Below are 14,574 nucleotides of genomic sequence, written 5' to 3' on the forward strand. Positions count from 1 at the left end.
AGTGGTGTGATTTTGGTTGTTTGTTGTAGTAAACGTTGGTCACAAGAGAATGAAATCTTTACTGTAGCAACATTTTGTATTGCACATAATCAGCATTGGCAATAATCATATAGGCAGTGTACATAATCATCATTGATCTAGACATTAACAACAACATTTTGTATTGCACACAACGTGTAGACATTAACAACAACATCTAATGTATATGGTCAAATGTTAGTGTTAGTATTTCATTTTTAGCATGTAATAGTACACAAATTTATGACTGTCTTTGTCATGTACCATTTTATGCAGCATCACATTATTTACCAACAGTTGATGCAAACTATTAACTTGATCAGTTTCTGTTATTGTATTCAGCGTCAATGTCTGGTTTTGGCAACCCACAACTCTATAGGCCTCACGATGTGTTCACTACTATGGGTCGTTGCTGGGTATTGGAAGATGAGTTCAGCTATCCAATTAATCCGAATCTGCGAAATAGTGCTTACGTTCACAATACCATGAGATAGGAGTGGGATTGGTTATTTCGTGAAAAGCAAATGTTTTATGATGAGTTGGTTGGTTTTAAGTTGCCAGTGCCTCGGCGACTCGCATCGCAGATGCTCAGAGACCCGATCGACGAACTTCGTAAAGTATTGAATCGCATAAGAGAAGAAAATAATCGAATAAAGATACGTTTTAATCGATATCGAACCCAAGTCGAGATTCGAGAGTCAATGGAGGGAGGGTGGTACGAGCACGCTCAATTCATGCAATCACTTCTTGCTGATCCCATTTATCAGTCAGACGTGGAGATGTCAGATGAAGAGTAATTGTGTCGTGTTGTAATTAGACTTTGTTGTTGAACTATTTAGTTTAACTATGTTTTAAATGTATGTGTGTCACTGTTGTTGCATTTGTACTATGTAAACCTTATGAGCATGCACGTTATTCGTAAACTAGTTTATTCCTACATAACGCATAAAAGTTAAATATCCACACATAATGTTTTTCAATAAGCACCTACAACACAACACAGAAAACTTAAAATAACTTACACGATGTCACCAATATGCATGCGTTGCATATTGAACACTAACGCTACTAACATTATTAACTTAACCGTAGACATAACACACATACCACATAGGCATTCACTCTGATAGGTAGTCCTCGTAGTTAAGGACATTGTTACGTTCCGCCGGAGTGAGTTGCCTATTCATTGCGGCGGCTAGCTCTTCCGCCAGCTATAGCATGTGATACCTAGACCTACGAAGTATCATGAGATTGTTCTCTTTTTTTATTGTTGTCACTGCACGCTCATATTGGTGCATGTTTCGCCGTGATAGTGTAAGCGAGGCACGATCAACAAGAGGAGCTCTGAGTCACATGAGATCATTGTGGAAAGCATTGGACTCATTCACGCGAAAGTCCTACTCTCGTCGCAGTCCGGCATAGTATTCCGTCTCATCGGAATCTCTCTCCCTTCTATAGTTATCTGGAAAACGAGGTAGTATCCAATTGCGCATTGACATTGGAAAATGTGACTTCTGATCAGTATGTGTAGATGTTTTGCAAGGGTAGATGTGTAGATGTGTTGCAAGGGTAGATGTGTAGATGTTTTTGCAAGGGTAGATGTAAATGGGACTTTATATAGGAGTTTTGCAAGGGCAAATATTCACGTGGATGTGACTATATGTAAGGATAAGTATTCACGTGAATAAAGATGATACGACTCGACAGTGTACTGTTTAGTGAGGTGTTGAGGAGCACATGCAAAACCGCAAACATGACTTGGGTATACAATGGCACCTATTGGTGCATATGGTTCGCTGAGGCAGCTGTTTGAAATGACTATAGCTTCCACTACAGCAGTGGGTTGGTGATGTGTATTGCAAAGAAGGTTGTGTATTTATTCACGTGAAGACTATTGAGCATTCTTATCTTCATCTGACATGACTTGACGAGACAGTGCCGAGCTCCGTTAAATGTATCATAAACTTTTCAGGGATTCTCTGCATCCTTGAAAGTGGTGCATTGCAAAATGATGCATACTGTGTATTGCGTGCGTGTAGGTGATATGACTGGACAATGTTCAACAATTCGAAGCTGTTGAGTAGCACATGCAGCACTGCGAATATCAGTGTAGCAATGGTGGACAACTCAGTCCCAAAATTGATGCATAAACTTCCCAGGGATGCTCTGTGTACTCACATGAGTGTGGATGGGTACTTGTGGTCAGGGTTCAATAGTGCTGAGCTATCAACTGTAACTACAGTCATTGCTCCTTATGGTGGTCTTTAGCAAGTGGGATTGAAGAAAGCTGATAAGAACATTGTAAACTAGAAACTTGGTTCGGAGGATTTCGTTGAATACCATTTTATCTATTATGGTTAATTTTTAGTCTTCAAATATGAAGGAAATTCAAGCTTCGATGTTCTTATATTTGATAAGACTGCGACTGGGATTCAATATCCACCCAGCAAGAACTGTAAATTGGAAGATCATAAGTTAGAAATAATAGACTTAGATGAAGATGATACAAACATATCTCCCTCAGATGATTTGCCCACAAAACATAAAGTCAAAGAAAAGTTTGTTACCGAAATATTTTCTAGCATGTCCAGAGGAAGAGAGAGAGCAATCCACGCAGCTGAAAAGTTCAAGCCTAAAAATCCTTCTTTCATGGATATCTCGCGGTTGCATAATATGGTGAGCCTTATACATAATGTGATCATGATGTTGTCTTAAATATGGCCTTGAAACATATATGCTTTAATGTTTAGTTGTTTCTCCTTCTTGTGCGGTATGTACTTGCTGAATTTTCTACTAAGTATATTATTCGGAAGCAATTTGTCACACTTCAATGTCTTGTGCTATTACCCCTATCAAAACTTAATCAGCAATGAGTTTCGAGAAGGGATGGGTTGCATTTTCGAAAGACAATCATTTAGAAGAAGGAGATGTTAGTGTCTTCGAGGTGATCAAGAGGAAGCCCGTTGTGGTGCTTAGTGTCTCAATATTTCATGTGGTCGACCATCAGAGTTCGTACTAGGATAACCTGTTTAAATTTTAAACTAGTGATGTTTATGCTTATATCTGATGGATGTGGTTTTAAGACTTTTCTCTTATGAGTTTAGTATGTCTTGTTGAAGACTATTCAACATTCTTGTGCTTCATCTGACATGACTTGACGAGAAAGTGCCGAGCTGTGTTAAATATATTATAAACTTTTCAGGGATGCTCTGCATCCTTGAAAATGGTGCATTGCAAAAGGATGCATATCTGTGTATTGACGTGCATGTAGGTGATATGACTGGACAGGGTTCAACAGTGCGAAGCTGTTGAGCAACACATGCAGCATTGTGAACATCAGTGTAGCACAGTGGACAACTCACCCCCAAAATTATAATGAATCAATTCAGGGATGCTCTGCCTCCTTGAAAACGATGCATTGCAAAGGGTTGCACATCTATGTATTCACGTGAGTGGGGATGGGTACTTGTGGTCAGGGTTCAATAGTGCCAAGCTGTTGAGCATCACATGTAGAACTACAAATATCAGTGTAGCAATGGTGGACAGCTCACCCCCAAAATTTTGCCTACAATTTTGAAAACAGTGCATTGCAAAAGGTTGCATATCTGTGTATTCACGTGAGCATGGATGATATGACTGTACAGGGTTCAACAGTGTTGAGCTGTTGAGTAGCACATGCAGAACTGCAAACATGATTTGGCTGAATAGTGCCGAGCTGTGTCAGCCTTCTCCAACCTCACTTGACCATTGTATTGTATTACGATTAGCGAGTGTAGCAACACTAGAGAGTTTTATCCCCATATTCCCTTACAAACTTTTTAGCGAGTCTTTGCGGGTATAAGATGTAGTTACATTTTCTCAACATCAATGTAAAATTACACCAGTGCAACTATGCTTCCAAGGTTTACATCAATGGATTCCGATCATCACAATTGCAACATTAGGGAGCTGTGGAGCAATGCTACAACAAACCAATAAGTTGAATGAAACATTTTAGAGGCTGATTAGGCTTTTAGGCATTTGCCCTATTTTTAGTAAGCCAAATATCGTCGTATTGATGACCTTGTGTGAGGCATATGGATTTTCAGTGAGTGAGTGGTTAGTCTAGTTTGGATGAGTTTGTATGTAATGTATCTATATAAAGTAGTATACTAGCAGAAGTAAGATACACGGATATGTTTATATGATACAGCGACTGAAACAACTCATATAAATGAATTATTCATATTATTGAATCATGTGTGGTTGGTCTGTGTAGTTTGGATGAGTCTGTATGTATTGATTCTATTAAATTTTTCTACAAGTAATGTGCAATAAATCTAATTTGGGTGAAAGGAATTTATGTGTGTAACATTTCAAGTTACACAGATAGAATATTGGAAACATCAACATATCTAACTGGAGGCATTTCACTTCCTAAGGTTTTTCCTACATTACAAAGCAGAAGATATTGTCCAACCAAAGCAGAAGAATCATATGTAGCAACAAAGAACAGCATGGAAAACAAGAGAAACTGATGTCATATAAACTTAGCCAAAACTAATGAACAGTTAATCTGTAGAGTTGCAAAAGTTGAACGTACATAATCATCATTTGTCAAACATCAACAACAACATTCTATATTGCACAGAATGTGTAGACATTAACAACAACGTCTAATTTTCGTAGGTAGAAATTTTTTGAAATCATCATTGCTTGAATCTGAGAAGTCTGAAATATCTCTTTCATCATCTAACACAGTAATTTCATTAATAGACTTGATGGCTCGCTCTTGTGCCTTCCCCTTTAGATGCTTCCTAGCTTTTTGGATTGCGTGAAAACGATCTAGTCGTCTTTGCATTTGATTGTTCTCTTATTCAAGATGAGTAAGTATGTTGGTAGGTTCATCTCTAGGTAACTTGGCTGAGCGTGCCTTAGGAACTCGTAACCCGTGCCATCGACAATACACCACTAACTCACACCTCTTCTCGTATAGGGTTGACCATGGTGGTTCTGCTACGGTGAACTCTATTGTGGTGGTATCTGTACTTAGTTTTGTAGGTTTGCCGACCATGATGTACCCAACACTTCCAAGACTCTCGTACGTGTATATTGGCATATTAACGAAATTTCTCTTCTTTCCAACCCATTTCCCTCCATAGTGGTCTGTGTATGTCTATAGTTGTTGATCTGTTGGAACTTGTGATGATTCATTTGTCGAAGTAGATCAAAACTTGTTTCGCATTGTACAATTTGATGTTGAGGCATTGCGACTCATAGCTGAATCAATCTACAAAGTTAGCGGGGTAGATAGAAGATCATTATTGTGGTGCATTTATAACCTAATTTCATGGTCTTGCATTACAATTTCAATTATTAGGGCTTGTCAATGAACAACCAGGCTGGAAAAACACTATATCAACAGGATTTTAAATGTTCCCAATGTCACATCAAAGGTGGGCAATAGTTGCAACATTAAATGTAAATGGGACATCTGTGTATCGAATTTGACAATTCTGTATTCACATGAGTGTCAGTGTGAAATAGTGTTGAGCCGTTGAGTAGCACGTGTAGAATTGCGAACATGACTTCGCTAAACAGCCGCGTCATTTGGCTCATGTGCTGCGATTGAAGGAATTTGAGTTGACTACAGTTGGTGCTACAGCAGTAGGCTGCTGACGTGCCCTCAAAGTTCGAACTTGGTCATCTTGAAACTTCACTATATTAATTGTGTTTCGTCTGTCACGCTGAAATTACACTATATTAATTTATTAATTGTGTTTGGTATTTCAGAAAACAAATCCTGAAGATCAAAGTGTTTATTATTTTTGGTCATTTTCAAGGTGTTTAAACATCACAATGTGTAAACATCACGGTGTTTATTATCTTTGGTCATTAAAAATTTAGAGGTTAAAAGCATCACTTTGCTCTTAGAACCATCACTCTTACAAATTACGCAATCCTACAACCTGAAACACTGAAATATCTCTTGTAATCATAGCCAATTAATGTGACACTGCAGATTTGGAATACACATTTACTCAACTGTTCGATCAAAGATCGTTGTCATATACGTTCGATTACGGCAACTAAATCAAAGACTCGCCAGTTTCATGTGCAGCCCAACTGGAACTGACTTTGAAAAGTGTTTTACCCTTGATGTTGGTGGCTTGAGGTCTTTGTTATATTTGTTTAATTGTGTTTCGTCCTTCACAAAACATTAAACTTCACGGTATTTATTATCACGGTGTTTATTATCTTCAGCTCACTATTATCTATACTATTATGTATACAACCTCCCCCTGTTTGGATTCCTCATATTTTAGTTCAAAAATGCCCTCACACTCTTATGTTTAAGTAGAGACAAAACTAAGAGACAATCTGGTAACAATGCAACTGTAACTCTCACTAATACATTGCCCAAAATACCCTCATCATACTCACCTACAAGTTTTCAAGTAATGTGGATAAATATGTAAATTAAAATTCCTACACTTTAAGACTCACAAACTCACGTACACTACTAGTTTCAATCTCACTTTCTATCTCTCACTCTTGTTCAGATTGAAGGCAATTAATTTAGCTCTACATCCTCCTTTATTTTTGTTTAGATTGAAGACATTTACTGTCAAAGGCTTCAACAAGTTTTTAGATTCTATCTTTTTACGGTGGGTTATTATCGTGGTTGACTTCAAGATTTTAAATAGGAGGGTTTGTGCTTGAAATGGCTTCTTGAAAAATAATACTGGTAAAGTAATTTTTGTAGTGTTTTTTAATTTTTTTTGGAATTTACGGTATTTTATTAAGGGAATTAAGCTACTTGGATGAGAATTAAGACTGCTTGGTTTTGCATTTACGTGTGTAGCCCATTGTGCATGATTTGATTCAACAAGGCTCTCTCTACTTATGCGTGGAGGTACTTTTATATTATTTTTTTCTATTTTGGTCCAATAATGTAATATTTAATGTAATTTTAGATTGCTAACACTTTTTCTAGTTTTTGGGTTCTAGATTTGGTGAACAATTTGGGTGCAATTGTGAGGTCTGGGACCAGGGAATTTATCCAGGCATTGCAGGCCGGAGCGAGGAATGTGTGCATGATTGGTCAATTTGGGGTTGGGTTTTAAGGGAATTAAGCTACTTGAAGTGGTAATTTATGCTACTTTCTTTGTACTGTAATTTACGCTAATTCTTGTTCGAGGGTATTATGTAAACAGGTTTTTCAATGTTGTTTATGCTATTTTTGTAAATGTAATTTATGCCACTTTTTTTTACAGGGTATTATTATATATTTGATGTATCGTGTTAATAGTTACCCAATTGAAACGTCACATGAAGTGGTTGTTATCCATCATCCTTGTAAACAAATTTCTGTTGTATCATAAATTATAGGGTTTTCTTTTTTATAATTATTGATCTACATCTCTATAAACGTGGGATAGTTTTTGAAACAGTACATGTAGTTTTCACGTGATTCCATTATCTAATATGACTCGAATTGGGGCAATAGTAATGGACTGATGAGGGTAGTGTGAGAAAGTTTGCGTACATATTCACTTGAAGCAGTTTGATAGGACTAGACTTGGCGCAATAGAGTAGCTGGCGTATCCAGTTACTCTATTTTATTTTTTTATTTTTTTATTTTTTTTTTCTGGGAATGACTTATCACCCATTGTAGTTATTATTGCTATTGTAGTTATTATGACTATTACTGGTCGCTAACCCGTGTGATGCATGGAGCAATTGAACAACACGATGAAGATTAACATTCTATAAGATTAACATTCGTATACTCCATTGCAGTAGCGCGAAATCAATACACTCAATATTTGATTAAAAAAAAAAACCATTAGATCTAATGCGGGAGTGCATGACGTCATGCCAAGTGTTGCTTTTTTCCTTTTTGGATGAGTCTGCATTGCAAGGTTTCATCAATAAATTTTGTAATGAAAATATGATGCATGACGTATAGTCCAGATGGGGACCAAATTCATAATAATATAACTGCTAATTTAAGAGCGACAACAATATCCAATCAGTGGAAAATACATGATACCATGTTCTTCAAACTGCCACTAAAATAACAAAATATACAACCGGCTGAAAGACATTTAATAGAACTGTCATACAATTCTCCAAATACGCTACAGCAACTAATACAAATTCGTCCCCCCCTTGGGTACAATGGCTAATGGCAATCATCAAGAGTCAGATGGTGGAGAAGGTGGAACAGCACGTCTATAGTCAGCTAAGTCCGCTCGCAGAGCTGCAACCTTGGCAAAAAGACCATATAGAAGCTGCCCATGGGCTGCTTGAGTCATCATAATGGTCTCCATCATACCACGAAGAGAGGGAGGAGGAGGGCCTATATGCGCTGCAGCAATAGTGTCAACATCTACCTCATCATCACCATCCTCGGCGGTTGCAGCTGTGGGATCCCCATGCATGTCCTCAGGTGGACATCTCCAGTAGTAGACCGTACTCGTGTTCTCTTGGATGAACCAACACTGGGTCTACAAACTTCTTTTGGACACTTCGTTGTTTCAGAAATTTGGCTCCTATAGGGGCTTGGATGTGAACCAATTCTTGGGAAGGAAAGTTTTTTAATCCTAAATATTTAAGGACCCTATGGATGAGAACTGGAAAAAACAAAGAATGCCTCTTATAGTTGCTCCTACGCACCTCCACAATGGTTTCAATGAAAAGGGAAGGAAAACAAATGGAACTATTGGTGACAAGGGCGTAAAGAAAGAAACACCTGTCTACAGGGATTGTATGGATATGAGAGATAGGGTAAATGTTGTGACAAGCTATCCTAAAGAAGATATAATTAAGCTCAGTCAACTCACCGGTCCTAATACTTCGGTCAGAACCCCGAGTGATAGATCGTCCACAAAGGACATCCATAACATCATCAATACGAGGAGACCTAGAGTATGGATAAGTAGGTGTACGAATTATAGGTACATCAAGAGCTTTAGAGACGTGCTCCCTAGTTATTGTAAACGGTACACCATGTATGCACGATGCCACTTTGTGACCACCGAGCTCCTCATGCACCGAGAGATTTGAATAGAATTCTCTAATTAAGTCAGTTGGAGGGGGATGTATGTTTGTACACAGGGACAGCCAATGCCTAGACTATAGATTCTCACGGACAGAAGGATGCAGTTCATGTAGATTGATTTGCCTTTCTCCCCAAATACGCCTACGCTTAATCAAGGTTTCAAAGGTTTGCTCATTTTCGGGCGTAAGGAACCTTAATTGATCAAACACCACTTCAGGTTCGGATGCACCTTTGGATTTTCCCCTCTTTAGCCCTCTTTGGAGCCATAACTAATTGATGGTCAGCAGTAGAAACACGATCAGGAATAAAAAGAACAGAACCAAAAACTGCATTACGAAGAGATAAACACAACATTCATACTACCTAACCCATTCATATTTTCATAGCCAAATAGATCATTTCATCACAATCTACATAGACAATGAAGTTTGAAGCAGAGAACAACAATTGGAGAATAACGCACTACCATGTGTAGAAAATCATCCATACAATGTACTATCTAGAGCAGTTTACAATAATAAAATGAAAAAACAATATTCTTATGATCAATCAACAAGTTTAGTTGGTGAAATAATAATAATGTATTTTGGTCCGAGTCAATAATTTGAAGATTGAGACCTAGAGTATATACACTTTAGTTGAACTCAAAGAGCCAACATGCAATTTGTTAACATGTTAAATTTTCTGAAAATGATAAATAATGTCACGCATCGATAGCAAGCATTCTAACAGCAATAATATTATACAGGAAACATCTTTAGCACTAGGATGTAGGACCTGACACATTTTCGAAATTGGTAGCTACATGTACTAAGTTTCACGAACAAATAAAAAACCGTAAATTGCACAATGTACAGTTCAGACATACAAACAGCATAAGGAGTACCACATAGTTACATCATGGAGCCACTGGCAAGTTCACCCCCAAGGAAGGAGACTACTCGAAGACAACCTACGAGATAAGCAAGTAACCTTACTAACAACAAAGCATTTGACTAGCCAAACACCCAATTTCATCACAATCTACATAGACAATGAAGTTTGAAGCATCATCCAAAAATGAATAGAGAATAATGCACCACCAATGTGTAATTTTAAAGACAATAAAGGTTTAAAGAGTCTTACTACGTAAACTCTTCGAAGAATTTGCGCGGAAAATCGTCGATTCTAGCCGGATGCAACTCAGAGCAATCGAAGATGTAACTTCGGACTGTTACAAATTCTGCAAAACTGGGGGAGAGTTTATAATGGTGGGTAATCATGTATCTCAATTTCCAAATAATCGAGTTATAAAGATACTCGATAATACGTAAATCGAGTTATGTGCAGCGTGGTCCCAGCCCCGTTTAGAAGGATCTTCCACATAACCCGATTATTCATAAATCGAGTTATGTGCAGTGTAACGCAAACAAGTCCTTTAGTTCATTTGCTCTTCTTGGTCCATTTCGGTCCACTTCAGTCCCTTAGGTTTACTTTAGTCCATTTGGTCCATTCAGTCCCTTAGGTACACTTTAGTCCATTCGGTTCTTTTGGTCCACTTCGGTCTATTAGGTCCATTTTGTTGACTCCGGTCCAGTTCGGTCCAATTCAGACCATTTGCTAGAGATGTGCAGCGTGGTCCCAGGCCCAGCCTAGATATTTGGACTGATCCAGATGCAGTCCAAGAGCAATCCAAGTGCCCAGAAGGGTCTTCAACATAACCCGATTATTCATGAATCGAGTTATGTGCAGTGTAACACAAACAAGTCCACTTTGGTCATTTGCTCTTTTTGGTCCATTTCGGTCCACTTCAGTCCCTTAGGTCTACTTTAGTCCATTTGGTCCATTCATTCCACTTTGTTCAATCGTTCTTGCTAGTCCATATTGGTCCACTTCCGTCCCTTAGGTACACTTTAGTCCATTTGGTCCTTTTGGTCCACTTCGGTCTATTAGGTCCAATTCAGACCATTTGCTACAGAAATCGGTCCTCTTGGTCTAGTTTTGTTCCACTTCAGTGTATTGTTCCCAAACAGACACTTAGCTGGTTTAAGCATGCCTAACTTAAGTTGAGTCTAGAACAATTTGATTGAATTAGTAAATGAACTGAATTTTGTGTTATTTCATCCTTATTAATAATAAAAACAAAAGGTGCATAAACATATCCAATTTCATCCATAAATTTTGAAGTAAGGTGCTAGTAAAAGTCATGTTAAAACTGTTACTAAAATCTCTAAATTTATGTTAATATAGATCATAACTCAACTAAATTAAAATAAAGGATGTTAGATTCTTTATTAAATGTTAAAAATAAGTTTGACACTTCAGATATAAATTATCTACAAATAAATAGAAAGTTAGAATGTGTACTGTTTTGAATAAATTTGAAAAAAATTAAGGATGAGAAGTGGGTGTTGTTTCATCCTTATTCTTGAACCAATATTCGTTCCTATTATGTTATGCTAATTTCATTTCAGTTAGTGATCAATTTGGATGATTATTGTTTGAACCATTCGGACACTCCCAATATTAAGACAAAAGCATCGAATGGCCATGTAAGTGTAGCAAACAAAGTGTAAGTAATGACTCCGATTGAACAAGACTGGTGAACCGTGAACCCATGATTGAAACTTGAAAATTATGTATACAGAGGTATTGGCAAGGCATGACTCCGATTTTCTATTTATAGTTGAAAAAGACAACCTGTAGGGAAAAAATTTGTTTAAAAATTCTGATGTATAGTGTAGACTAGAGCACAATGGACAAAGTTCAAAGGTTACTACAACTTTATTATACTCTAAAATAAAAAATAAAACCGTTATTGCTTTTTTGTCGATATTCAAACTCTGAATTGAGAAATAAAACGCGTTGTACACTTAAGAGAGGATTGACATTGACTTGCAAAAAATTTATTTTCTAGTCTAGAATAAAAATTTACTTCTGTAAATTAATTAATTGGAAAAAGTCTGTAAACTCAATCAAGTAGTGACCCACTGGTTGAACTAGTGGCTCAATGCCACGACTCGTAGACTAGGCTAATATAGTTGAATTCACAAGACCAATTAAAAAACGTTATAAAATACTGTAAAAGAGATTACACCCTACTATAACATAACCCTAATTTATTTAAGACAATATCAAACACACCTAAAATCAAGAAAATACTTAGCTAGAAACTAAAATTCTAACAATTACATCAAAATTTTAAAAGTTAACTAACAACAAAAATTAAACACTAGACTCCATCATGCATCGACAGAGTTTGAGGTGGTATTCGCCCAATTGCACAATTTTTTCAAGATATTTTATTCAATTTTGGTCAATTGAGAAGGAAAAAAAAAAAAAAGGGAGACATTTTTATTTAAATACAGGGGAGAGGGGAGATGCATATTATTATATTAATACAGCCTAAGAGGCTAAGACAAGATATAGGCTTGAGTTGGTGACAATGGCGCCAATGACCCTGTACATGGCTTTACATTAGCTACTTTCTGAATGAGTTAGTACTGGGGAAGGAGATAAGTTGGGACATTTTTCTCCCAAGTTTCATCTGCTTCGTCAAATAGATGGAGCCCATGGCAGTGAACATTAGCGTGGTTAGGGGACTGAAATGCAGTCACAAAGATACGAACCAACATTAGCGTGGCCATGTATGTATAGCATCTGTAGCAAACAAAAGTGTAGGTAAACCATTTTAATCCCAGCCGGATTGGGTTTGAGAAACTCTTGGCGGGGGAATTTGCAATCAAGTTTACATTTCAAAACAGAAATTAAACTTCACTAATTGCATAATATGCATGTATCAACCGGATTGGTTTTGATTATTTCTAAAATCATAATCTACAACAACCAAAATCATATTGAAAAATAACAAAGAAAACAAAACTAATGACTGCCAATGCCTCATATTATCTGCATTGCCAGCAAAAAAATCTCATAAATTAAGTTAATATAGACCATAACTCATAAATACCAACACAGAAATCACAAATAATGAATAATCATAAATACTAGTAAATATTAACAACTCAACAAATATCAAATCTTCACAAAACTATTGTTTGTTAATCGAATAGAGTAGTTGCAAAACAATAAGCTCCCAGAATAATAGAACATATCCAACATTTGATTTACAATGCAAAGCTAGTAAGCACTTAATCAAGATCAGCCCTGAAAATGTGGATGTTGAACACAACATCGTCCCTCATACTCAGCTCAAATACGCAAACATCTCCTACTTGCAATCCATTTTCTCTCACAAATGCAGACCAACCAGCAGATATGACACATGATGAGTATTTTCCTTCATAAACGTATAACTTGACAGGCCATAATTGGTCCACAACTTGGAGCTTCACAGGTACAATACTTCCTTTGGTGCAGTCCTTGCTAAAGCCTTCTCTCGGTAAGTAGTTGATAATGGCATGGGGTAAGCTCTGTACAAAAAAAATTAAGACATATTTCAAAAATAGTTGAACCCATTTGAATGAAAAGCAGTTTTGAGGCAATACTATTGTTTGTTATGCTGATGGTTGGATGGGAGTTATGTGGATGTCAGTTTGATTTGATCATGTTGTTCATAATGACATTACATTCTTATGTGATTTCCTTCTACGACCTAAGATGATACTATTTGAACTAACAACACAATGAAGCAAATCATTACCAAGTTATGTACAGCTACATGCTTTCTAATTGATCTATGGAAAATCAAAGTTAAATGGGAGTTGCATTTCTAAAACCCAACAAAATTACAAAGCTGAAAGCTTACCGCACGATCCTTGCCATTAACGTATGATGGATGAATGATAACCGTGAAAAGGGGATTTTCTGATCGAAAAGCATTGGCTCTCAAAAGATTTTCGACTACACCACCATCTTTCTTAGGACATTCGTCATCTAAGAAAGACACATCATCGAGTGAGCAATCAGATTCAAGTTTAACTAACAGGCCGCTTGTGCATCCTACTCGATTTCCTCCAACCCCATGAGCTAATCCTAAAATGACATTAAAATATGAAGTCATGCACATGAAATTAATAGTAAACAGGCTTACAAAATCAACCATCAGCAAACAAAAGTGTAAGATTCAAACCTGAACCCTTTCCCCTAGTAAAAGATACCCCAAACACCATTTTTGATTTCTCTAACATTGACCCTTTAGATTTCGGTTCTTTAGGTCTGAAATGTGTATCCCTTGCTTGCTTTGGATTGGTTTTTGCCCTTTTACGAGGTACAGGGCTTGGCATAAAGGCATCCATGATTTCAATGGAGTTATCATCACTCTCATTGTCTTCCATACTATGAACTTGTGGTTGGTCATCTAAAGGATACTCTATTTCTGTTGCAGTGGCATCAAATACGAGAACAGAAAATGCTGAATTTCCTTCATATCTGAAAGCTACCAAGTGCCCCATGGTTAGAGCATGACAGCTTGCAAATTCGCACCACCCATTTTCAAACCAAACCTCTCCATCATGTTTTGTCAACTTCACATTCCATTTTCTACCGTTTGGAATCGTAAGAACGGCCAT

The 14,574-nt window shown here is 37.1% G+C and overlaps 1 protein-coding gene across 1 annotated transcript; it reads right to left on the reverse strand.

The window, feature by feature from the left end:
* Nucleotides 1-13,194: 13,194 nt before the first annotated feature.
* Nucleotides 13,195-14,574, reverse strand: LOC115950215 (B3 domain-containing transcription factor VRN1-like). The gene is made up of 3 exons (XM_031067453.1): nucleotides 14,136-14,574; nucleotides 13,812-14,038; nucleotides 13,195-13,476 (listed from the first exon to the last, which is right to left on the reverse strand). Exons 1-3 carry the CDS (start codon nucleotides 14,572-14,574, stop codon nucleotides 13,195-13,197), a joined length of 948 nt encoding a protein of 315 aa, XP_030923313.1.

Source organism: Quercus lobata, chromosome 6 (assembly GCF_001633185.2).
Source record: "Quercus lobata isolate SW786 chromosome 6, ValleyOak3.0 Primary Assembly, whole genome shotgun sequence".
Lineage (NCBI taxonomy): Eukaryota > Viridiplantae > Streptophyta > Magnoliopsida > Fagales > Fagaceae > Quercus > Quercus lobata.

Coding starts and splice junctions, on each gene's coding strand:
- LOC115950215 (XM_031067453.1), bottom strand. CDS start 14,574: ATGGCCGTTCTTACGATTCCAAACGGTAGAAAATGGAATGTGAAGTTG. Junction 14,039..14,135: donor TACTAGGGGAAAGGGTTCAG/GTTTGAATCTTA, acceptor ATGTCATTTTAG/GATTAGCTCATGGGGTTGGA. Junction 13,477..13,811: donor TTAATGGCAAGGATCGTGCG/GTAAGCTTTCAG, acceptor TTTTTTGTACAG/AGCTTACCCCATGCCATTAT.